Here is a 24,836-nt window from a genome sequence, read left to right as displayed (position 1 = left end):
TGGGTTGGGGGCTGAGGTGACAGCATCTCTACCCTGCTCCAAAATCTATACTCCTCCCCTTAGCCCTGTGTCTGTCTCCCACCACCTCAGCCTCCTTTCCAGGTAGATGTGGAGTCAGGATCATACCTGAGGGGTCCCGGGGGAAGCCCTGGCCCCAGTCTGACATCCTCCTCCTGGTGTTATGGGGTCGCACACAGCAGGCAACCTCTTCATCCTTAAGGGAGCTCCCGCAGCCACTCTGGCACTCAAGACCCTGTGAAGGCCGCCAGGCAGAGTTAATCTCTTAATACTGGTCACAATGAGATTTCAGGGATGGATGGAGGCAGTCTCCATGGAAACTGCAGACCAGCCTGGGACCCATGCAAGGAATTAGCCAAGGGCTCAGTAAGGGATTCCTAGAGACTCAACCCAAACAGAAACGGGAGACACAGCAGACTGAACGCCCTTGTCCTGCTCCATACACCTCGCTGTACTGTCTCAGCACTCTCCGGTTAAACTGGATGGAGCCACCTTCACAGGGAGAGCCCTGTCACCTTTCTGGGCCTGTTTCTACATTCTCCAATTGGACTTATAATCCTTAACCCTGAACCTTTTCTAGAAGAGTCAGGCTTCAGAATCTGCCAGAGCTGAGCTTGAAGTTAGGCCTTTCCCACTCAGACTATAAACCCAGACGAGGCATTTCCCCTCTCCTAGCCTCAGTTTCCTCATCTATATAATGGATACAATCACTGTGGTACCTGACTGGTGGGTACTGATGCTCAGTGACTGAGTCTCCTTCTTACCTCTTTCTGACTGCTCCTTCCACACTGCACTTCTGCCCTCCACTCCAGCCACTGCAGCTTTCAGAACCCCATAGCCCCTGACTTATCTCTGGCCTTTGCACATGCCACACCTTCCACCTGGAGCAGTTGTCACACCACTCTCTTCACCTCCTCATCCTCCAAGTCTCATCTAGGTCATCTTCCTCCAGGCAGTCCTGCTGGCTTAGACAAGTCAGGGCTCCCCTTGGTGCTCCCACAGCCCCTATTACTTTATATCATCACAGCTCAATCACATGGTGTTTACTGTTTATTTGTCTGCCTCCTCCACTGGACTATGTCTCATTTTGCCCTTATAGTCCCAGAACCCAGCTGGCGGTTAATATAATGGGTTGGATGAATAGATGAGTGAATGAAGAAATTTGTCCATCCAATCATTTGACATTTATTCAGCACATTCTACGTGCACTATGAGTGGGTGCTAGAGGTGACACAGTGAACAGTTAAGATCCCTCCCTGACAGGGCTGTTGTATTAACAAATAAAAACAAAGGAGGCCCAATTAAATTTGAATTTCAGCTAAACAGTGAATAACTCGTTTAGTACAAGTATGTACCAACTAACACAGGGGACATATATATATACATATTTTCCATACTTTAAAACTTCAGTTGTTTTATCCTCCATTTCAAACATAACTGTTTATCCTACATTGGATCTGGCCACCTTATTTTCTCCTTCACGGAACTTACATCCTGGTGGGGAGGTGCGGTGGAGACAGAAGGAAGTAGATAAAAAAGAGAATTTCAAACGTGAGTTAAGTGCGGTGAAGACAATGAAACAGCACAATGTGGATAGCACCTGGGGATGGCAGGACCATCTGTGTACCGGGTGACCTTCGCCAAGCTAGTGACCTTGACCTTCAAGGGACAATTCTAAACTCCAGTGAGAGGCTACCTAGGAAAAGGCCTGAGTCATAAAGGGAGTGGAGGCTGTTAAACTTGAGAGAAGGGCTCCGAGGCGACCTAACAGCGCAGCCGGGGCTCACCTGACAGACTCAATTTTGCAATTTGGATCTGGGCCCTCACAAACCTTCGTGAACCCGCAGCCCCACCCCCTCGGCCAGTCAAAGTCCTCTGCGGGGCTGAGAGACAGGGGAAGGGGCCAAAGGGCCGTACAGAGAAGTGTGGCCACCTGGGCTGGAGCGGGGAGCCCTGACGCCATCCTCCCACCTCCGTCCCCCGATGGCCCTTGGGGCGCAGGGTAGAACCTGCGCGGCGCTGAGCCCGGGGGCTTCCGGCAGGAACCCGCCTAGACGCTCCGCAGCGCCGGGCTTGGCGTGTCCCGGGCTCCTCCTAGTGGCCAACGCAGGAACTAGCTAACAGAAACTTCAAAAACGCACGGGCTTCACCAATCACAGCCGACGCCGTCCTACAATCCACCAATCACAGGCCCAGATGGACTACGACTCGCCAAACTCGGTGAAGACAGTTGGACACAATTCTCTGAGGTTCTATTTACGAGGCAAGCAAACTTTCCTCCAGTCACACACCAGCACGTGGTCACTGCACCAATCAGAACGCAGTATTTAAAAACTGGTTCCCTAAGGCCGGTTTCGCGCTCCCATTACACCATTCGCCTGATTTGTATTCCCAATATCCGGTCCCAACAGGCAAGCACCTTTAATGAGGGTCCTAGACTTTGTGGAGGCTCTATGTGGAAGGCCATATTTGCTTTCAGGGCCATTTCTTTATCTTAATATTTAATGATAATATATCATTAAGTATCCTCCCCCCATTATAAAAATTAATGTGTGGAGAGTGAGAAAAGCTTGACCTTTGGAGTTAAATACACCTGAATTGGATGTTTCCTAGCTTTGTGAAGTAGGTCAATTCACTTTCCCTTCCTCAATCTTTAAAAAAAAAAAAAATAATACTTTCGTTAATTGTCATTGTCCATCACTCCCCATCTCAATTATTGAAGTCAAAATTCTCCCATCCCTACATCAACTCATCAGAAAATCCACTTCTTGCCACCTCCAATGGTTTCTCAAATTTTTATCGTCTTCTCATCTCCACCACAGTCAACCTTGTCCCCACAACAGTCACCTGGAAAGTGTGGCAGGGCGGGAGCTCCCTTAGCACCAAGCAACATAACAAAGCTCTAGTGGTTTTGCTTGGCTGCGGCAGCCCAAACCTCTAACCCGGTCTCATGTGCCATTAGTGAATCTATAGTGCTCTGGTGAAATGAGCTAAGAAGCCCTCTATATACACCGACCATACACAAACGATTGTGTTTGACTTCAATTTTAATAGAAACACAACATTTTCCTAAGATGGGACAGGGTGACTCTGCACTTCCACTGCAGGGAGGCGAGTTGGATCCCTGGTCTGGGAACTAAGATCCTCAAGTGAATGCTGGGTGGTGCAGTCAACACCCCACTCCCCCAAACAAAAAGAAAGCAAACAAAACCAGAAAAAGTTCTGGGCTGACTGTTGGGGAAGAGGAGAGGGACAGTGTATCAGAGTGGTCAAGGCTACTGCTTTTGAAATATTAATGGTTCTGTTTTCGTAACTGTTCTACCCTGTGAAAAGTTCTTCAAACCGTGAAAAAGGAATCAATAAGAGGACCTCTTCATAGATGGCTTTGTGGAATAAATGTGATAAACCACATAAATCCAGTACATGGTTGCCCACCACGTTACTGTGTTATTTACCGAATAAAAAGCACTTTCCTTTGGAAAAGGATGCTCACTGTTCTTAGTGCTCCATAGGACAAGTTAGGACCAAAAGATGGATCATACAGGAAGGAAGATTTGTGGTTAAAATGAAGAACATTTTTCTACTGGATACAATGGCACCACCTGGGGAAAAGTTGCTTCATTAAGTAGTGAGTGATCTGTCACTAGAAGTGACAAACCCAAGCTAAATGACCCTCAGGGAGGATGGTGAGAGGATTCTTCCAATGGATCAAAGGTTGAATCCAAATAGCATTTCCCAGGTGCAAAAGCCTTTAACTGTGATCAAAACCAAATTCATGTTGGAAAAACTGGATATTCACATGTGAAAAAAATGAAGCTGGACCCTTAGTTTACATATATAAAAGAATTAAGACAAAATGGGTTAAAGACTTAAGTGTAAGAGTTAAAATGGTAAAACTTTTAGAAGAAAACAGGAAGAAATATTCATGATGTTGGATTTAGCAATGATTTCTTGGAGATAACACCAAAAGCACAGGTAACAAAAGAAAAAATAGATAAACTGGACTGCATTGAAATGAAGAACTTTGTGTGCCAAAGGACATTATTAAGAAAGTGAAAAGGCAACCCATGAAATGAGAGAAAATATTTGTAAATCCTGTCTGATAAGTGGTTAATATTCAGAATATATAAAGAATTCCTATAGTGCAACAACAAAACTTGATTTTAAAATAGGCAAAGGATTTAAATAGACATTATTCCAAAAAAGATATACGAATGACCAAGAAGCATATGAAAATATGCTCAACATCACTAATCATTGCTTGCTTGCTTGTTCAGTTGTGTCCAACTCTTTGTGACCCCATGGACTGCAGCCCACCAGGCTTCTCTGTCCATGGGATTATCCAGGCAAGAATACTGGAGTGGGTGGCCATAATGTCCTCCAGGGGATCCTCCCAATCCAGGGACTGAGCACTCATCTGCATCTCCTGCATTGTAGAATTCTTTGCCTGCTGAATTATCTGCGAATTCTAATTATTCGTGAAATGCAAATCAAAACTAGAATAAGACACCACTTCACACCTATTAGGATGGATATGAGAAAAAAAAAGATAATAAGCATTAATAATAAGGATGTGGAGAAACTGGAACACTTTCTCACTGCTGGTGAGAAAATAAAATAATGCAGCCACTAAAGAAAGCACTATAACAGTTCCTTTAAAAATTAAAAATAGAATTACCATATGATCCAGCAATACAACTTCTGGGTATATACCCAAAATAACTGAAAGCAAAGCCTGGATGACATATTTTTACACCATTTCACGGCAACACTATTCACAATAGGCTTCTCTGGTGGCTCAAATAATAAAGAATCTGCCTGCAATGCAAAAGACCTAGGTTCAATCCCTGCATTGGGAAGACCTCCTGGGAAAGGTGATGGCAACACTCCAGTATTCTTGCCTGGAGAATTCTATGGACAAAGGAGCCTGGAAAGTACAGTCCATGGGGTTGCAAAGAGTTGGACATGACTGAAAAACGAACACACACACACAAAGGCAGAAGCAACACAAGTGTCAATGAAAACCAGAATTTATATATATGGTGGAATATTATTCAGCCTTAAAGATGAAGGAAATTCTGATAAATGCTACAATGTGGATGTACCTGAGAACTCTTCGTAAAGTGAAGTAAGCCAGTCACAAAAAGACAAATGCTGCATTACTCCATTTATAAGGGCACTTTGAGTCGTCAGCTTCATAGAGTAGAAGAGCAGTTGCTAGGAGTTGGGGGGAGGAAAGTCAGTTCAGTTCAGTTCAGTCACTCAGCGTGTCTACTTTTGACCCCCATGGACTGCAGCACTCTAGGCCTCCCTGTCCATCACCAACTCCTGGAGCTTGCTCAAACTCACGTCCATTGCGCTGGTGATGCCATCCAACCATCTCATCCTTGTCCCCTTCTCCTCCTGCCTTCAATCTTTCCCAGCATCAGGGTCTTTTCCAATGAGTCGGTTCTTTACAATCAGGTGGCCCAAGTATTGGAGCTTCAGCTTCAGCATCAGTCCTTCCAGTGAATATTCAGGACTGACTTCCTTTAGGATTGATTGGTTGGATCTTGCAGTCCCATGAACTGTAATCTGCCAGGCTCCTCTGTCCATAGGATTCTCCAGGCAAGAATACTGGAGTGGGTTGCCACTTCCTTCTCCAGGGGAACCTCCCAACCCAGGAATTGAACCCAGGTCTCCCATATTGCAGGCAGATGCTTTACCAGCTGAGCTATGCGGGAAGCCACCTGGGAGGGGGCTATGGAGAGTTATTATCTAATGGAGACAGGTTAAAAAATTCAAGAGATGGATGGTGGTAAAGGTTGTATAACAATGTGAATGTACTTGGTGCCTCAGAATTGTACATTTAAAAATGGCCAAAAAGCAAATTTTATGTTGTAAATATTTTACCACAATTTTTTAAAATTTCATCAATGTATAAAATATATGTATTTCATCCTGACAAATTTAGGTTTAATTTCAGGAATGCAAAAATGGCTTAACATTAGAATATTAATAAATCAACAGACTAAAAGAGAAAAAAAAAGTGATTATCTTAGTAGATGCCAAAAAGCAATTAAGACAATTCAACATTGTGATTAAAAAACAAGCAAAATGTCTAGCTTATTTAGAACAAACTTTAAAAAAAACCAGTAAAACTTACCTACCAAAACCCTAAAGCAAATATACTTAAAAGGGGTAAAGTATCCCTTATAAATGTCAAAAACAAAACAAGGTTGTCCACTTCGGCAGAGGCTGCAAGTTAACTGTCCTGTGTTATCCTGTCTCCTTGTCTTCCTTGGTAATATAACCTTCAATTTTCATTTGAATATAGGGGTGCCCCCTCAAAAAAACTTATCTCAAACTTTCCTTAAAGCTAGGGGAGATTATGTGAATATGTTCTGGCTGATGAAGTATAATCAGAAATGTAATGTGGGAACTTCCAGTAAAGTTGTGGGGGAAAGAGGCATGTAAAACATGCCTTTATTCCTTTCCCTTCTCTGTCTCTTGCTCCATCTTTCTGCCTGTAACATGGCTGTGTGGCTGGATCTCTGGCAGCCATTCTGGACCATGAGGATGAAGACCTCGTGACGATGGAAGGAACACGGGTTCCTGAGGACTGCTATGGGGAAGAGCCACCATACTAACCTTAAACTGCCTACCTCTGGACTTTCATAACCTGAGGAATAATCTTCTACTGCTATTTTGTGGCTCAGCTACTCACAAAGTAAACCCTATTTGAAATACTCTATTTCTATTTGATATTTTACTAGAAGTCCAAGAGATGCAATAAGCAGGAACTTAAAATACCTACTAAGATAATTTAATACAATTGCTGGATACATTTTCAGTATGTCAAAAGCAGTTGGTTTAAAAAAAAAAAAGCAGTTGGTTTGTATACACTAATATCAACAAGAAGATTCCATTTTTAAAAGTATTTATGATAGCAAGAGCAATTATTGCTAGGATTAATCTAACAAAAGATCTTTATGTATTAAAATTATTGAACTTTATTTAAAAAAATAAAAGCACACCTATATACATGTATCATGGTCAGAAGGATTTTAAAAAATTAGTAGAGGGAAACCTCATTAAAATGAAGTCAGAAGGCCAGAAGGGGGAGCTCTCATGTACATACTCTTATGCTACAGATCCCAATAGGAAGAGATATACCTTACATTTCTGGAAGGAAGTGACACTCACTACTTTCCCACAGGAGGAAGAAAGATTTTCTCCTTGCCTGGCAACAGTGTAGCCAATGAGAAACTGTCACAACTCAGACAATGGAAAGCCACTATACTTCCAATTTCCACTTTCCTCTAAGGGACTCTTTAGAACAGCCCATCCCAACTTCCCCTTCTTCTCTATAGAAGACTTTCTTCTTTGCTTTATGGTCTCATAAAGCATATGGTCTCATATGGTCTTATATGGTCCATGTGATTTGCCATAGTTGCATGTCTCAATTGCACTTCTTTGCCTCTCCCAAAGAAACCCATCTTGCTGGTAAAAGTAACTGACTAGTTTTATAGGTTAATAGCTTCATTATGTAGAGATGTCAATTCTTCCCAAATTAATCAATAAGTTCAATGTAATTTCAGTTAGAAGGCCAAAAGGACAAAGACCTTTATCACTGTACTTGGAAAACTGCAAACTCTCAAAATATAGTAGTTGCCTTTATTGAAATCCAGTGGAGACAAATAAACCACTGGTCTCCAAACTTTGTTCTGTCCTGTTCAGTCTCATCTTAAAATTTATATGAATGAGTGAAGAGAATAGACAAGATCATTTTTTAAAAAACAATTATAATATGAGGAGAGCATGGTCTATGTAGGGGTCCACAACCTCCAGGCCAAAGACCAGTACCTCCTGTCAGATCAACAGTGGCATTAGATTAGAAATAAAATTCATGATAAATGTAATGCGCTTGAATCATCCTGAAACCATCCCCCCACCCCAAGTCCATGGAAAAATTGTCTTCCATGAAACTGGTCGCTAGTGCCAAAAAGGTTAGGAACTGCTGCTACATAAAGCCAGAGCTTCACTGTCCAATATGACCACTAGCCACATGTGGCCACTGAGCATTTGAAATCTGGTTAGTTCAAATTGAGATGTGCTGTACGTGTAAAATATGGGTTGTATTTGGAAGACCTAGTACATGAATGAAGAAAAATATCTCATTAATTATTTTCGATTGATTAGATAACTGAAATAATATTTCAGCTATACTGGAGAGAATAAAATATTATTAAATAATTTTAACCATTTCTTTTTTTGACTTTTAATAAAAATCAAGTGTTTTGTTTTAGTATAATTGTAGATTCATGTATCTTTTTCATCCTCATTGTTTGAAAGTGACTACTAGAGATAAGTGGAACAGTATAGAGAGCCTAGAAATGGAGCTACGTGTGTTCAAAAATGAAAGACAAAAAGAGTGGCATTGTATCACCAACAAGGACCAACTGTATAGCACAGGTAACTCTGCTCAGTATTCTGCAATAACCTAAATGGGAAAAGAATTTGAAAAAGAATAGATACATACTTTGTACGGCAGAAACCAGCACCACATTGTAAAGCACATCCTCCAATTAAAAAATAAATTTAAAGAAGATACACAATGTATAACTGACTCACTTTGCTGTACATCTGAAAGTAATACACATTGATAAGCAGCTACACTCCACTATAAAATAAAAAAACTTTTAATGTAAAACAATTAATACTTAAAAAAGCAGTGGCATTGCAGAGCAGTCAAGAAAGGGTGTCCAAGTCAATAAATGGTCTGAACCAACCGGTTTCCATATGAAGAAAAATATAATGGCATCTCTATTTCATACAGCTCACAAAATCAATTCCTAAGGAATAAAGACCTACATATAAGAAATGAATTTAAAAATTATATAAAACATATAGCAGAATATCTTAATGATCTCAAGGCAGTGCAAAAAAACAAACAAGCACGCAGCATAAAGGAAAAGATTAGTAAATGTACTGACTTATTTATAATTTAACCAAAATTAACTACAACTGTAAACTTCTGTACAACAAAGATACTCTAAAGAGAGTGAAAAGATGAAGATGAGCGATAGACAAAATAAAGGTAGTTTCCAGTCATACAACTGGAAAGAGCATTTGTATCAAGTATTCATAATCCCTTAAAATAGTTAAGGTAGATAATGCAATAGGAAAATGGGCAAGGGGTAGAAACAGGCACATTCAAATGGCAAAAGGAACTTTTCCCTCTCCAGCTATATGGAAAATGCAAATTCTCATTTTCCATCCATCATCTTTCAGAGTCAAGTGCAGCTGAAGATGCAAAGCGACTAAAACTCCTAGCTGCTACGGACCCAAAGTGGTAGTTGGTGGGCAAGACTGACCAGTTTATCAACATCTCATCAAAGTAAAGATGCTCATTGCCTGAAATCCAGAAATTCCACTCCTACACATGATCCTAGAGAACATTTCACCCACAGATATAAGGATGTTCTTTGTAGCATTGCTTAAAATAGTGAAAAACTGGAAACAACTCCATCATCCAAAACTGGCATAAATATACTTTGGGATGTTCATTCACAGCATTTTCAGTGAGTGCTCTAGTGCTGCCTGTAGATATATGGGAAGATCCAGAAATAAAAGGAAGTTGCTGAAGGATACATACAACATTTGAATAACTTATCCAGATAAGCAAAATAATGCTATATATATGTAGTATTGTAGCTATGTACAGTAAAAGCATTAAAACTAAGTCTATTCTATGATACTTCCCTGGTAGGCCAGTGGTTAAGACTCTGTGCTCCCAATACAGGAGCATGGGTTTGATCCCTTGCCAGGGAACTAAAGAAAGATCCCCTGTGTGTCAAGCAGTGTGGCCAAAGTTGAAAAAGAAAAAAAAAAAAATCATGCCTAGCAATGATGCACAGCAAAAGTTGACTCTGTCAACAAGCAAGGGCTCAGGGAGGCATACAGGTGGCAGGTGGCAGGGGGATTCATATCATTAAAACAACGAAAAAATGAATCTCATGAAAATATGGTCATGTATGTAGGATTTGACAAAACTGAGTGATGGGTACATCCATGTTCACAATATTATTCTACTTTTTTGCAATATTAGGAAATATTACAAATTTTTTTAAAGGAGAAAGGTAGTGAAAAAAATTAAAGATCTTTCAAGGGAATTCCCTGGCAGTCAAGTGGTCAGGATGCTGCATTCCCATTATAGGGGGTGTGGGTTCAATCCCTGGTTGAGGAAATAAGATCCCATATGCCATGGGGCACAGCTAAAAAAAAAAAAAAATTAACTGTCTTTCTATATACCAGAAACGATCAGTAATGTACTTGTTAAAATCATAATATTTAAAATATCAATATATTTTTTCTTAAATCTAGGAATGTATTAAGCTATAAAATGTCTCTGTGGTGGGACCGAGAGAGCTTTCTAGGTGTTGATGTTTTCAAGGGGGCTCTGTGATGAATTTATGCGAACACATTGAAGGCTTCTCTTGGAATGCCCAAGGCTTTCATTGTCCTGTGTTAAGGGCTCTGAGAGGTTCTCTAACACTGAAATTTATACAGCTTTCTGAGCCAGCCCTGGTGGTTCAGACAGTAAAGAATCTGCCTGCAACGCAGGAGACGTTCGATCCCTGGGCTGGGGAGATCCCCTGAAGAAGGGAACAGCTGCCCACTCCAGTACTCTTGCTTGGGAAATCTCATGGGCAGAGGAAGCTGGCGGGCTACAGTTTGTGGGGGTCGCAAAGAGGTCGACATGATTGAGCGACTAACACTTACGAGCTGGTATTTTTTCCAACATCTTAGGATAGAATCCTCCCAGTCTGAGTGGTTTCGCTTTGGGAAAGGCTGACCTAGTTACCTCCCAGTTTCCTTCCAATCCTCAGAATCACTGTTCTAGTGTTGGCTCTGCCACTGACTTGCCAAATCACCTTCTGTCTTGGGGTCTCAGTTTACTAAAATAGTAAAGGGTGTGCGAAGTTTAGACTCTAAGATTCTCTTCCTTGTTCCCAGCTCTAAAACCCCACATTGGAGCCCAGCCTTAGAATGACATTTCCACTCGATTTTATTCCTTTTTGCTCAATTAACTTTTTATGATTTAACTGAAGCAAGTTCATGGTAGAAGAATTACAAAAATGCATAGAAGTGAAATAAAAAGGAATTAAATCTACTCCCATACCAACATAGGCCCTTTTGCAAAAGGTATGATGATCGCTAGCATTTATGGAATGTTTGTCCAAAGCATTGTGCTAGAATAGAACTGTCCTTATCCTCATTTTATAGATGGGGGAGACTGAGGGTCAGAGTGTAAAGTCACGTGTCCAATGTCACACAGCTTACAGAGGTCTCACCCAAGTCTTCCTAAGTCTGCAGCACAAATTCTCAGCTACTACCAAATAAGACCTCCCCATTGGAAGGGGGTCTTCATCACTGTGAGATTCCTTTTCCTCCCGGCCCCCTAAGTCCTTCCAAATTCTCTCATCTCAGAGGAGTCCTGGGAGGATAGTCTCTCCTCCAAAAACAAAATCAGAGATTTCCCTGTAGAAGGCCCTGTGTCCCTCCCCCGTATTCACTCCACCTTATCTCTAGAAAAACTATGAACTGCTGTAGAGAAGGGGAAAAAAATAATCTTCTCTCCCCCCCAATTCTACCCCCCAAATCACAGGATTTGGTGGTAAATTCATAGGCTGGAGAGAGAAGAATGGGTGTGTAATTAAGTTTCAAATTGACTATTGTTTTATGTGAAAGTCTGATAAAGAGAACACAATGGCTGCCCATGGGGGCTGGGAGATGAGATTTCCCAAGTGTAGAATTCTAGAAGACAAGTTTTGAATTCTAGAGCTTGGACCCCCCACCCCCACCCAGCCCCCAACAGGCAAGCAACAAGGGTGAGGACACCAGAGAAAACTGGGAACTGGGGAGAAGACCCAGCCAGGGATAGTTGGCTTGAACGAGTCTATTCAGAATGGGAAATGGAGGCAGGATGAGTTAGCTGCTGTATTAATAGAAACTGAGGGGCTAGAGCTGCAGTGTCCAACAGAAATGGAATGTGGACCACAAATTACAAATTATAATTATATATAATTGCATATATACAATAATAATAATTACAAATGATATGTAGTTTACAATGTTCTAGTAGTCCCACTAAAAAAAAAGGTAAATAAAACAAACAAACAAACAAAAAAGGTAAATCTATGAAACAGGAAATTGCACTCACAAATACTGAGTTGCCCCTTACTCGTAGCTATCAGGGGGTCCCAAACTGAAGTATCCTAAATGTCCAGTAGAGACATTGGAGCAGATAGAGAATAAGCAAATTTCACACTTTCCTATAAGAAAACACAGCAAATATAATGGCTCACGTTTATTAATATAATTTTAATGTAGAGATGCTAAGGAATGGTGGGGACTGCGGCAAATTAGTGAAAGCCTACATTAGCTCCAGTGGACTTTTTTATCTCATGGTTATGAGGGTTCAGTGCTGCTAGAGCTTCCAAGTTTTTGAAAGAGGCTGGGAGTTGGGGTTTTTAAAGGTTAGCAGTCAACTGAAGTTTTATAAACACAAAACAAAACTGGGTGGTCTGGATCTCAATCTCTGATCTCCTTTAAACTTTTGGCCACATTTTACAGAGGAAACTGAGGTTCAGAGGGGTTACACTAGAGACAAAGAACTGGTCCTTTGGGTCATTCCTGCTACTTCTGCTAGTAACCAGCATTGGCTTTTCACTCTTCCTATTGAGAATTTGCTAGGCGCCAGGTTCTGGGCTGACCATCGGTACTGTGAAGGAGGTACTATTTAAGACACCAGATTTAGAGAAGGAAACCAAGGCTCAGAAAGGTGGAGCAGATCACCCAGGACGCCAATGTCAGGCGTGAACCTGGAGGTAGGGTTTTTTTTGTTTTTGTTTTTGGAGGTAGGTTTAATGACAAGACACTCACTGTGAACCTCAGAGACCGAGGAGACTTGGTGGTTTTCACCCCGGGGCTGCTTTGAAGGGCCAGGGGATGTGGGGTGGGCGGTATCCTGCAGCCCCACGTTTTAAACCGAGGGCCTCCTTTGTATGATTCCTGCAAACTGGCTTCCAGTAAGATTTTGCTTAAAGGAAGAATGCAGCTGCCTTTTTTTTTTTTCCCCTGAAGCTTGAAAACCACCGACCAGCCTCCAGTCTCTTATTTACAGGAGAGGAAACCGAGGCCCAGAGGTGGCAAGTGTCTGAGGTCCTTCTGCAAGTCAGGACCAGAGCCGCGACCAGAGCTGGGTTCCGGTGGCCAGGCCCTGCCCGGGAAACTGCCCAGAGGGTGTGCCAGGGCCTCCCTCCCACTCCTCCCGGCTCTGCCCAGGGAAGGGCCAGCTGCTCTGTGTCCCACCACCTCCTCTGACTTTCCTCGTGCCTGTTTGGGTAACTTTTTGACCTGTTCCTTCACACAGCTCTCCCTGAGGCGTGGCTGCCTCTACTGCTTGTCCCAGGGAATCCTGCAGCCTTGGCTGTGTGACGGCCCTGGCTGGGCCCGTCCGGTGGCAGACAGTTGTCAAACAGGCGGCTGTCTGGGCGGAGGGCGGACTGTTTACCCAGGGCCGGCCCAGGCAGGGGCTTGCAGCTTCCTGGCCCATCCGGCCCCTCAGCACACTGACTCAGCTGCCCCCTTCTGACTGTTCATTCCACAAATATTTATGGAGCGCCTACTGTGTGCCAAGCGCTGTTCTACATGCTGAGGACGTCGCAAGGCAGCCAGATTCCCCGTCCTAATGGAACTTCCATTGTGGTGGAGGAGACAGATGATAAACAGAGTGGTGAATCCACAATTCCAGGGCTGTCGAGGATAACAAGATTGATAATGATGACGGCAGGAGGGGCCGTCTGAGGTGGGGTGGTCAAGGAAGGCCACTCTGAGTAGGGGACACTGAGCTAAGAACCACACTAGGCGAGTTCCCCGGCCATCCAGTGGTTAAGGATCCACCTTCCAATGCAGGGGACGCGGGTTCGATCCTTGGTTGGGAAACTAAGATTCCACGTGCTTCAGGGCAAGGAAGCCCGTGCACCAAGACAAGAGAAGCCCTCCCGGGCTGTAGCTAGACAAAGTCCAAGTGTCACAACAAAGATCTTGCCCAGTGCGGGGGGCGGGGCGGGGGGGGGGGCAAGAAAAGAAGAACAAGAAGACATCACTTTTGGGAAGATCTGGAGAAAGGGTGTTCCTGGCAGCTGTTGCTGTTGTCGTGTAGTTACCAAGTCCTGTCTTTGTGACCCCATGGACTGTAGCCCACCAGACTCCTCTGTCCATGGGATTTCTCAGGCAAGACTACTGGAGTGGGTTGCCATTCCCTTCTCCAGGGAACCTTCCCGACCTGGGGATGGAACCCATGACTCCTGTTTGGCAGATGGATTCTTTGCCAGTGAGCCACCTGGGAAGACCTGGCAGAAGGAGCAGCAAGTACAAAGGCCCTGGGGCAGAAATGTGCTTGGTGTGATTGGAGGATCCTAGGATAGCCCAAGGGTGCTGAAGTGGGGTGAGCAAAAGGGAGAAAGACAGGGGAGGCCAACAGAAGGGCATGTGGCTTCTAGGGGGCCCTTGAGGTGAGAGAAAAGTACTCAGCTTTTTAGCATGACACAGAACAATTAGACAGTGTTGAGCAGAGATTTTAAATGCAACTGGATCCTGAACTTCTAACTTTAACTCTGCCTTTTCCTTCTGTGACTTTCTGTCCCAGGACTCTTGTTTTAAAGTACAGTTGAGGATGTTTGACAGGGTTTAATTATTCCCTTTTCCTCTTTAATTTAAAAATTGTTCTGGGACTTCCCTGGCAGTCCAGTGGTTAAGATTCCACACTCCTACTGCAGGTGGCATGGCTTTGAACCCTCGTTGGGGAACGAAGATCTCACATGCAGCATGGCCCAGCCAAAAAAAAAAATTTTTTTAATTAAATTTTAAAATAGTTTCAAAAAATTTATTCGCATAGTTATAGGTACACAATTGAAAAAATCAAATACTTCTAAAAAGTATTTGCTATAAATACCAGTAGTTACCCACCCACTCTTTCCTGAACCTGATTCCCACGGCTCAAGGGCAACCGCTTGCAACTACTGGGTTGGCCAAAAAGTTCAGATTTTCCTGTAAGATGTTATGGAAAAACCTGAAGGAATTTTTTTGGCCAACACAATATCTTAGCTCGGTTTTCCCTGCCCCTGGTGTTTTCCTTTGTATTTCTAAATATCGTGGCTATACTTCTTGATTTTTCACTCCCAGGTGTTGTGGGTTAATTTGCTAATAGTAAAGATGCTATAAGCTATTTCCCAGTTTGGAGGTAATAATATGCATTGTTTCATTTGTCAGGCCTGGAATGCTGCAGTCCATGGGGTTGCAGAGTTGGACACGACTTGGCAACTGAACAACTACTACCTATTATTACTACTGCTCACAGCTGACGGAGTCCGTATATGTTCCATGCAATATATGCAATATCTCAATTAATCTTTATAGTAGCACTGAAAGGTAGGTGTTGGCCAACTTAATAATATTACTAACACTGAAATCCACTGAACTTGGTTGCAGTTTGCAGAAGACCCTTGGACCCACCCCCTGATCTACAGAGCTGCCCTGAGAGGTAAGCAGAAACAGCATTACTAATCCTATTTTTCAGAGGAGGACCTGGAGGCCAGAATGACAAAGGAAATTCTACCTATCACAGTAAGATAGTTAACATAAAATCCATCTTCTAAACAAGGAAGGAACCTGGGTTCCTGTATGAAAAAGACAAATTCTTCTGACATTTTGGTTTTGTTTATCATACCAGCTCCTGTTGTCCTTACTAATGTAATGCCTGGGTTTGAATCCTAGCTCTGCCTCTGGTAGTCTGGGTGGGTGGGTTATTTAATCTCTTTGAGCCTTGGTTACCTCTTCTGAGCAATGGGTATGATGACAGTACCTACTCAGTGGGCAGTTGTAAGGATTAAAGGAATTTTTATGAAGTGTTTAAAACAGTGCCTGGTCCATCCTATGTGCTATATGTGAGATAAAACAATCAACAAAGCCCTACTAGATAGCACAGGGAATTCTACTCAATACTCTATAATATCCTATAATATATATATACACATATAACTGAATCTCTTTGTGCTACACCTGAAGCTAACACAACATTATAAGTCAACTATACTCCAGTATAAAATAAAAATTTAAAAAAGAAAGAGAAAAAATAAACCAGAGCTAGAGAATGAATAGACCAAGACCCATATCCAAGCCTTCTGATATCAAGTTCAGTATTTGACCCCAAAGCCCCAAACATTTTCATTCCTTTTATGATTTTTATTTTATCTGCCCATCACGTCTATTTCACTTATCTATAATTATTTACTTGATAGTTTTCTTTCTTTTGAAGATGTACATTAATATTTTAAATAATATTTTATAGTAGTGCTTTAGTATGCTAGTTATACATGTTTCTAACATGCGGCAAAAATAATAAGATTTAAAAGTGTTTGTCCATGTACTACCCAAAATCATCCCTTGTTCCCTGTGGGGACACTTAAGGAAAAAATATGCTATTTTTAGATCTATAAAGAACATTTGGGAACATTCTGTCCAGTGACTTTAAACCCTTTTGACCATGACTGTTAGTAAGTAACACATTTTACATCACATACTTTATATACAGTGGCAATAAAGGTGGTAGTCAAAACACAGACTCTGGAGTCTGCCTGCCTGGGCTGGAACCTCAATCAACGTCACCTCTTAAGGCATCTGTCACTTTCGCCGAGTGACTCAACCTCTCTGTGCCTCCATTTACTCATCTATAAAAGGGGAAGGACAATAAAAGCCCCTCCCTCACAGAGTTATTGTGAAGATAAGGGGTTAATATGTGGAAAGCCCTAGTATGTGATCTATGAATGGTTGGTATTATCACGACCATACACGCATATCCAGAAGCATGCAGAAAAGAACAAAAGTTTCACACACACAAAATCTATACATGAGATGCACTAGGCTGTTTTTCTATTCTATTTTACTTCATTTAAAAAAAAGTAGTCATCCTTGTTAAATTTCATTAACCTATTTGTGATTTATTATTCACGCTCTTTGCTGTATGAACAATATACTTCAATAAACATATTTTTAAACAGTACATTTCTACTCAGAGAAAAAGTAAGAAATGAAAATGAAAGAAATCAGTTAATCATGTGAACATCAGAGGTCTGAAATTACTGTATCCTGCAGTGAGGGTATATGAACAGATTTGGTGTCCCTAACAGCATAGATACTGCTGGTCTGGAATTTCTTTTTTAAAAAATTAGAAAACATTTTTCTTAATTTTTTACAGTTTAATATTGAAATAATCAATTCTAATAAACATGAAATATTAAATACATAAAATTTATCTTATAGATACTTTAGAATTTTTTAAATCACAGAACAAAAAGGTTTTGTATGATTTTATTTATTTATTTATTTTTTTGGTTTTGTATGATTTTAAAGGGCATATTTTATATTCAAATTCCAAAAATGGCCTGAACATTTCTTTCTAAACTATGAATAGATTTGTTCTGCTCATCCGTAATGTCTAATAAAGACTACTGGATTGTACTCTAGGAATTATATATGTGGAGCTTCCCAAGTGGCGCAGTGGTAAAGAATCTGCCTGCCAATGCAGGAGACATGAAAGACGGGTTCGATCCCTGGGTGGGGAAGATGCCCTGGAGGAGAGAATGCTACCCACTCCAGTATTCCTGCCTAGAGAGTTCCATGGACAGAGGAGCCTGGCAAGCTACCGTCCACAGAGTCACTAAGAGTCGGACATGACTGAGCATGCATTCCCCAGTCTTTTTAGGAACAAGAAAAATCATTTGTGAAACAATCAGAAAAATCCCAAGATACTGTGAACAAAGGGTGGAATTAGCTGCAGTCAAACGTTAGGTAAAATAAGAGCTGTGTGTGGCCAGGCTCTGGGTCTGTGCCTCTGCTCTCCCCTTCCCTCTCTCCTCTCGGCTGACTCCTGCTGAACCTTCAGGTTTCAGCTTAGACCTCAGTTCCCTCCTCCAGGGTCAAGAGGCGCCTGACCCCTTCCCCTCTTCCTAAGCCCCTTGTGCTCCCATGGTGCCCTATTCACCCCTGTTATGGCACTCTGTTTTTGATTGCTGCTGGTTCATTTGTTTACCACCAGCAGCCCCCAAACTGGACACTCCCCAAGATCTGAAGCCACACTTTATAGTTTCCTACATTCCCTCAGTGCTTAGCAGAATGCTTTGCATACCATAAGCCCGAGGAGTCATTTGTTGAAGGAATGAATGAGTGAGCAGGAGCCTTCTGGATGGACACAGAATGCTCTCTGAGTATCCATATCCTCTCTTTTTAAAAGGGGACAAAACAAAGCCATGGTTTCCAAACTCTAGCTGACCCAAAATCACTTAAGGAACTTAACAAAAATTTAAAGGTTCTTGGAACTCTTTCCAGGAGATTCTGGTTTACCAGGTCTGAAATGGAGCCCTAAGGTGTCAGCTTAAGTAATTTTCCCAGAGGCTTCCCTGGTGGTCCAGTGGTTAGGGCTCCACACTTCCACTGCAGGGGGCACGGGTTCAATCCCTGGTCAGGGAACTAAGATCCCTCTGGCCACACTGCACAGCAAAGGAAAAGAAAAGAAAGTTTCCCATAAGCAGGAAGATTTGTAAACCATTGAACCAGAGGGGCTGAAATCAAATTGAGGTGGGACAGGAAGATAACATGGGGAGAAAAACAGGAAGGGAGGGGAGACTATATTTAGGGAATGAAGGCTGGAAACAGCCATGCCTGGTATCAGATATAGTCCTGTAGCCAGCCAGCATCTGGGGTTCTACCCAACTTTGGGCTCATTAACCATTCAGGGAGACAAACCGTTTTATAGTTTATGATACCTTTTCTTCTTCACAAGCTCATGGAGTCTTCACAACAACCAAAGTTCACTTGGTTGATGAAGAAACTGATGATCAGAGAGCTGGGCAAAGTGTCTGGCATCACACAGCTTTAAGTGGGAGAGTCACTTAATCAAATGTTGTCTCCTCTGACAACAGCCTCTAATCTGGCCTGAGACTGATGCCATTAGTCAAAGGAACTAGGCCTACTGCCCCGAAGGAGGATTATTGACCAGTGGCCAGTCACTGTCGGTCTCTTTACTTGCAGATACTGCTATCCCAACACAGCCCACCTTGTCCATCTATATATCCATCTATCTTTTCATCTACCCACTCACCCATCACCTCCTTCATCCATCCATCCATGTACCTTTCTAGTTATTTATTCATCTATTTACCATATCCACCCACATATCTCTCCATTCTTTCCATTCATCCACCATCCACCATACCCATTTACCCATCCATCACATCTATTCATTATTCCATCCATCCACCTACCCACCTGCCCATATTCCCTGTTATTTATTCATTTGTCCCATTCATTCATCTGTCTCTCCCTATTATGCCCATCCATCCATCCATCCATCCATTCACTAGCCCATCACATTGGTTCATCAAAGCATCTACCTATCTACCCATCCAGGTATCCATTTATTCATTTATCTATTCATTCATCCACTTTCTCATTCATTTATTCATTAAGTAAACATCTATCATAATTTACACGGGGCCCCGGTCCTGTGCTAACTGGGGGTATAACAAGATCAGACAAATACAGACCTGGCCCTCAAGGAGATTTGAGATGCTTACAAGAATGACAAAGTCCCAAAGGGCCAAAATAAATCATTAAGGGAAGCTTGCTGAAAGCAAAACAAGGGTAGGAAAATAATGAAGCCAGAAGTGAGGTTAGCACAGAGACATAGCATCTTATCTTCACAGTTGCTAAGGGCAGCCCCAAATTTGGCACTGAGCTAGATGCTGATACCCAAAACAAATACTACCACACAAGTCACAGCCACATTCACAGTCACTGCCACATTCATCTCTGGCAGATCCGAATCAGCTGCTATTCCTGCTTCCTTGTAACAGTGGTGTTACATGTGCCCAGGACACATTTGGAAATGGCAGGAGACATTTTTGGTTGGCACAACTGACAGGCAGTATGCTCCTAGCATCTAGTGAATTGAAGCCAGGAAAGCAGCTAAACATCCTACAGTGCACAAGTCTCTTTACAACAAAGAATTATCCAAGCCGAAGTATCAGTAGTGTGGAAGCTGAGAAACCCATTACAAGGGAACTCCAATTTGGTTTGCAGCAACATCGTGTCAGACCCCAAGAAAATACTACCCTTGGTCTAAGCCTGTGCTGGCTTTCTCATTTCTTTCCACTAGACACTTCCCAACTTTCTTTGAACTAAGGAAGTCTGCTGGGAGATTTTCGGGAAATTTTTGCTTTGGGGGAAAATCGGGCTTTGAGAAAAACCCCTTCCAGCTTCAGACAGACCCCTTCCAGCTCAAGTGCAGACATGATCTCTGATGCTGTGACAGCCACCTTAGGTCTATAATGGGACAAACCAAGGAGCAAAAGCCAGCAGTGAGGAAGGCAGGGAAGAGGGGAGCATGGACCTGGTTGACATTGCTGACCGTTGTCCTAGGGCTATTTCTTACATTTTCCATCAGTTCATTCATCCTACAAATGATTACTTGTGCGTGCATGCGTCACTTCAGCCGTGTCTGGCTCTTTGCAACCCCATGGACTGTATCCTGCCAGGCTCCTCTGTCCATGGGATTCTCCAGGCAAGAATACTGGAGTGGGTTGCCAACCTTCTCCAGGGATCTTCCTGACCCAGGGGTTGAACCCACGTCTCCTGAGGCTCCTGCATTGCAGGCAGATTCTTAAACACTGAGCCAGTGGGGAAGCCCAGTTGATTACTTACTGAGCACTTATTCTGTGTCAGTCACCATGTGAGACAGGCAAGGATGAACGAAGCACTGAGGTCCGTGGCCTCATGGGGTTTATAGTCGAGTGGGGGAGACAGACGCCACGGTGCACACACAGTGACTTGATCAGTGATGAGAACTACAGAATAGAATCTAGTATGCCGTGGATGCATTTTAAGGCCAGGGAAGGGTCAAGTTCGCTTAGCACCACCACACCAAAGACAGTTCATTATAGACTTTCCTACTGGGACTTCCCTGGTGGTCCAATGATAGAATTCGCCTGCCAGTGCAGGGGACATGGGTTCAATCCTTGGTCCAGGAAGATTCCACATACCTCGGAATAACTAAGCCACAATGACTGAAGCCTGTGTTCCACAAGAGAAGCCACCTCAATGAGAAGATTGCACATTTGCAAGGAAGAGTAGCTCCTGCTTGCTGCAACTAGAGAAAGCCCACACACGGCAAAGAAGACCCAGCATAGCCAAAAATAAATAAATAAAATTGGGGCGGTGGGGGGAACAACTATCCTACTAAGGTTCAAAAATGTGAGACAGCATTTGGGATTGATTTCATGCTTATTCTGGGTCAGGTGCTATTCTAAGCATTTGTAGAGTCATTCATTCCTGTGATCCTAACCACAGCCTTGCCCTCCATCACCTCTCCCAAAGTTCTGCTGTGAATAATGTTGCTTACTCAGCAACTTACCTTTGTGATTGCAACCTTTAGAGACTATTATTATCCCCAATGGAGAATTTCAAAAGAAAGGATTTTATTCAAAGTACTTTTTTGTTTTTAAAATCAGTAAGTGCATCTTTCCCAGAGCCTCACAGCAGACTGCCCACATTTAGTTTACAAATGAAATGTCTGAGACTCAGAAAAAGGTAGGTTACACAGCTTGGGGGGGTGGGGGGTGGGGGGCGGAGGCAGATCCAGAATCTAACCCAGATTTATCTAAAAAGCCAGATCTTTTGGTCAGTGTCACACACACACAAAATACACACATCAGCAAATGCCCAATCTTTTGCAGGACAGCAGTATTCTCTTGTTGATGCATGCTGCAAACCTGGGCATGGGACCCTCCTCTCTCTGCCCAGCTATACCTGTGGCTGAGCTAAGAGCGTTCAGTACAGATGGACGATGTCAGGTCTGGAGTCAGATGATCTTTTAAAAACAATTCTAAACATTAGTTTTCACTTCTATCCTTAGAGATAATAGTGTTATTTATCTGAGACAAGTGTTTTGAGAATTAAGTGCAGTAATAGGAGTAGAACATCCATCCATCCATCCATCCATCCATCCACCCATCCATCCATCCATCCTTGTCTGACCATTTGGGAGACATGAGTCTTCCTCCAGCCACAGGATCAGCCAAGTCTCACAATTGTGTTTTAACCTTGAATGAAGCCCCTCAGGCATGCCCAGCCCTTTAGCTGTGCAATCACTTCTAGCCTCCTGTGCGATAGGTCCAGTTCTCTCCATTTTACAGATGAGGAAATAGATTGAAAGATGGGAAGTCACTTGCCCAAGGTCACACAGCCCTGCGGGATAGGTCCGCAGGCGGTTTTTTTGGTTCCTCAGCCACAGCTATTTCCACTGCATCTCAGACTGCTGCTGGATGATGGGTCAAAGGGCGAGGATTCCCTTGGACCTGGCAAGAGAACAGTCCCTGATTCCTTGGCCATCTTCTCTCACCTAACACTAACTGTCCTTAGGATGTACGAGGAGACGAGGGCTTAGCGGGAGGGCTCACACCCTCGCCTTCGCTTAGACCTGCAGGAAGTCCCTAAAACACTCTCTGTCCACTTCAGCAAGAAGGCAGCCAAGGCCCAGAAATGATGAGCAATTTGTATAAAGTCACGGAACAAGAGCCAAGATCTACTGGATTTTCAGAGGCCAAGTTCTGCACGTGCGTGTGATTGAATCAGCTTGTAAAATTCACCTACTTTTTGAAAATCCAAAATGTGCAAAGTGAAAACAAACGTTTACCTGAACTTCCCTCCTCCGAAAAATAAAGCTCTGTTACAGGTTTCCTTGTATCCTTCCGCTAATTTTCTACACAAACAAAAACGTGTGGGTACATACATATGCGTATATCTGTTCTGTTATCAGAAATGTCATATGCTATAGGGTCTTCAGCTTACTATTTTTTTTTTTTTCACATAATGCACTTGAAGGTCCTTCCCTACCTGTACACAAATCTGGATTTTTTTTTTTCTTCAGCAACGGGATAATATTTCATCCTAAAGAGGCATCAAGTTTTATTTACCCATCCGCTACTGCCGGACATTTGAGGTTACCTCCGATTTCGGAGTTACACGCCGAACATCAAAGCCCTTCACCATCAGCGGACACACTCTCCCCTAATCCCGCATCTAAGTTACACACTTACAGCAAAGATGATTTCCGTTTTCCACTGCCCCGCCCTGTGCGTTGCTTTCTATGGCTTTCCCTTGCAGAATGATCCAGAGCTGATGGCCCTCGGGGCCAGCCAACTCTCCCCTTGGGTCACATCCCACCTGCATCCGAAGCCAGCTCGGAGGCCGAGGCCCCGCAAGCCTCTCTGCGGCCTTCAAAGCGGGGACAATGCTTCAGCCCCACGTTTAGTGGAATTTCAGAAATACTCCGGGATGCATCCCTAGGAAGGCAGTCTCTCTGGGCGGGCTAAGTGAGCCGAGCCCCCTCCCCGGGGCTCCCGCGGCCCCTCCGAGCGCTTCCCACACTGGGATATGCCAGGTCTCGGTTTAGGAGCTTAGTCAAGAGGTCACTCGCCTCCCGGGGGCTTCCTGCCACTCTGGAGACGCTCTTAAGGGTCTTGGGGGCCCTAGGAAACACACGGAGGGCCACCCCATGCTCCCCCAAACTTAACAGTGGTCCCACCACGCCCAGTCTTCCCCTAAGCCCCAGCTACAGACCCCACTCACCATAGGGACTCTCCACCGGAGCCCCGAGGGGCGCGTTCACGCTGACCATGGCCGAACCCACCCAGCCGGAGACCCGGGGGCATGGAGGAGCCGGGGCCCCAGGCACACAGCGGCAGCCGCGGGAGCCAGTCCACCAGGAAGGCAGTGAGTGCAGCCAGCTGCCACCGCCCGGTTATCTTATTGATTCTTCTAATCACCCAAGGTGGGTGGATACGTTAAAGAGTAACCAGTCACTTAGGGAACCTGCGGCTGGGGACTGTCATTGTTGCCATGGCAACGACAACCTGGCCAGACCAGAGGTCCACTAGGGCCCCAGTCTTGCCCTTTGGGGTTGGGAGGCTCTTGGAGCCAGAATATGGGGGATACCAATCCCTTCACCCCCAACTTAAAGGAAAGGACTGACCAGGAGGGGATGAGGAGGTGAGAGTCCAACCTGGGTTGGGTTTTATGGCTCCAAACAATGGGTGTGGCAAGAGGCCGGAGGGAGGGGTAGAGGAGAAAAGGAGGAAGCTGGGGGGAGTGTATTTATTGAGCACCTACTGGATGCTGAGAGTTACATACAGGCATTGCCACATTTAAATTAAAATTTAGGGTGAGGAAATTGAGGCGGAGGAAAAAGTTACTTGCCCGGAGTCTCCCAGCTGGTACAAAGAGGAGTTAGAATGACAACCCACGATCTCTCCATTATCTAACGTATATTTTTTGAGTGCCTACTGTATACTAAGCTCTGTGCTAGACTCCAGTGATATAGAAATGAGCAAGGAGGCATCATCCCTGGACCCATGGAATTGTGGACTAATGGAGGAGATGGGCATCAATTAGATAACATTAAAGATACACTATTCAGGGACTTTCCTGGTGGTCCACTGGTGAAGACTCCATATTCCCAACACAAGGTGCCTGAGTTCAATCCCAGGTCAGGGTCCTAGTGCCCACATGCCACAGCTAAGACTCAGCAAAGTCAAATAAATAATAACTAAATAAATACACTTTTTAAAGATATTATTCAAATGTATTATTGCAGATGGTGAGTGCTAAGAGGAATGGGATAACACAGGTCTGCCTCCAAGCCTGTGGGGCAGAGGCAC

General features: G+C 43.5%; 1 protein-coding gene and 1 long non-coding RNA gene across 3 annotated transcripts in view; one reads left to right on the top strand and one right to left on the bottom strand.

Moving 5' to 3' along the window:
- LOC139036783 (uncharacterized) overlaps nucleotides 1-22,855 on the top strand; it is a 28,655-nt gene extending 5,800 nt beyond the window's left edge. Inside the window, exon 2 of the long non-coding RNA XR_011489641.1 lies at nucleotides 15,337-22,855. This is a non-coding gene — a long non-coding RNA (uncharacterized lncRNA). The remainder of the gene's footprint in view (nucleotides 1-15,336) is intronic.
- Nucleotides 1-23,812, bottom strand: part of HNF4A (hepatocyte nuclear factor 4 alpha) — a 63,680-nt gene extending 39,868 nt beyond the window's left edge. The window contains exon 1 of one of the 2 annotated variants that reach the window (XM_020911456.2): nucleotides 23,749-23,812. In XM_020911456.2, coding sequence (XP_020767115.1) covers nucleotides 23,749-23,797 — 49 coding nt within the window. In that variant the 5' untranslated portion in view covers nucleotides 23,798-23,812. Of the gene's footprint in view, nucleotides 1-126; nucleotides 182-23,748 lie in introns of those variants that run through there. The other variant, XM_020911458.2, reaches the window with a different exon arrangement.
- Nucleotides 23,813-24,836: the final 1,024 nt, after the last annotated feature.

The sequence above is a fragment of the Odocoileus virginianus genome, chromosome 9 (assembly GCF_023699985.2).
Source record: "Odocoileus virginianus isolate 20LAN1187 ecotype Illinois chromosome 9, Ovbor_1.2, whole genome shotgun sequence".
Lineage (NCBI taxonomy): Eukaryota > Metazoa > Chordata > Mammalia > Artiodactyla > Cervidae > Odocoileus > Odocoileus virginianus.
This window is presented reverse-complemented; position numbering and strand designations above follow the sequence as displayed.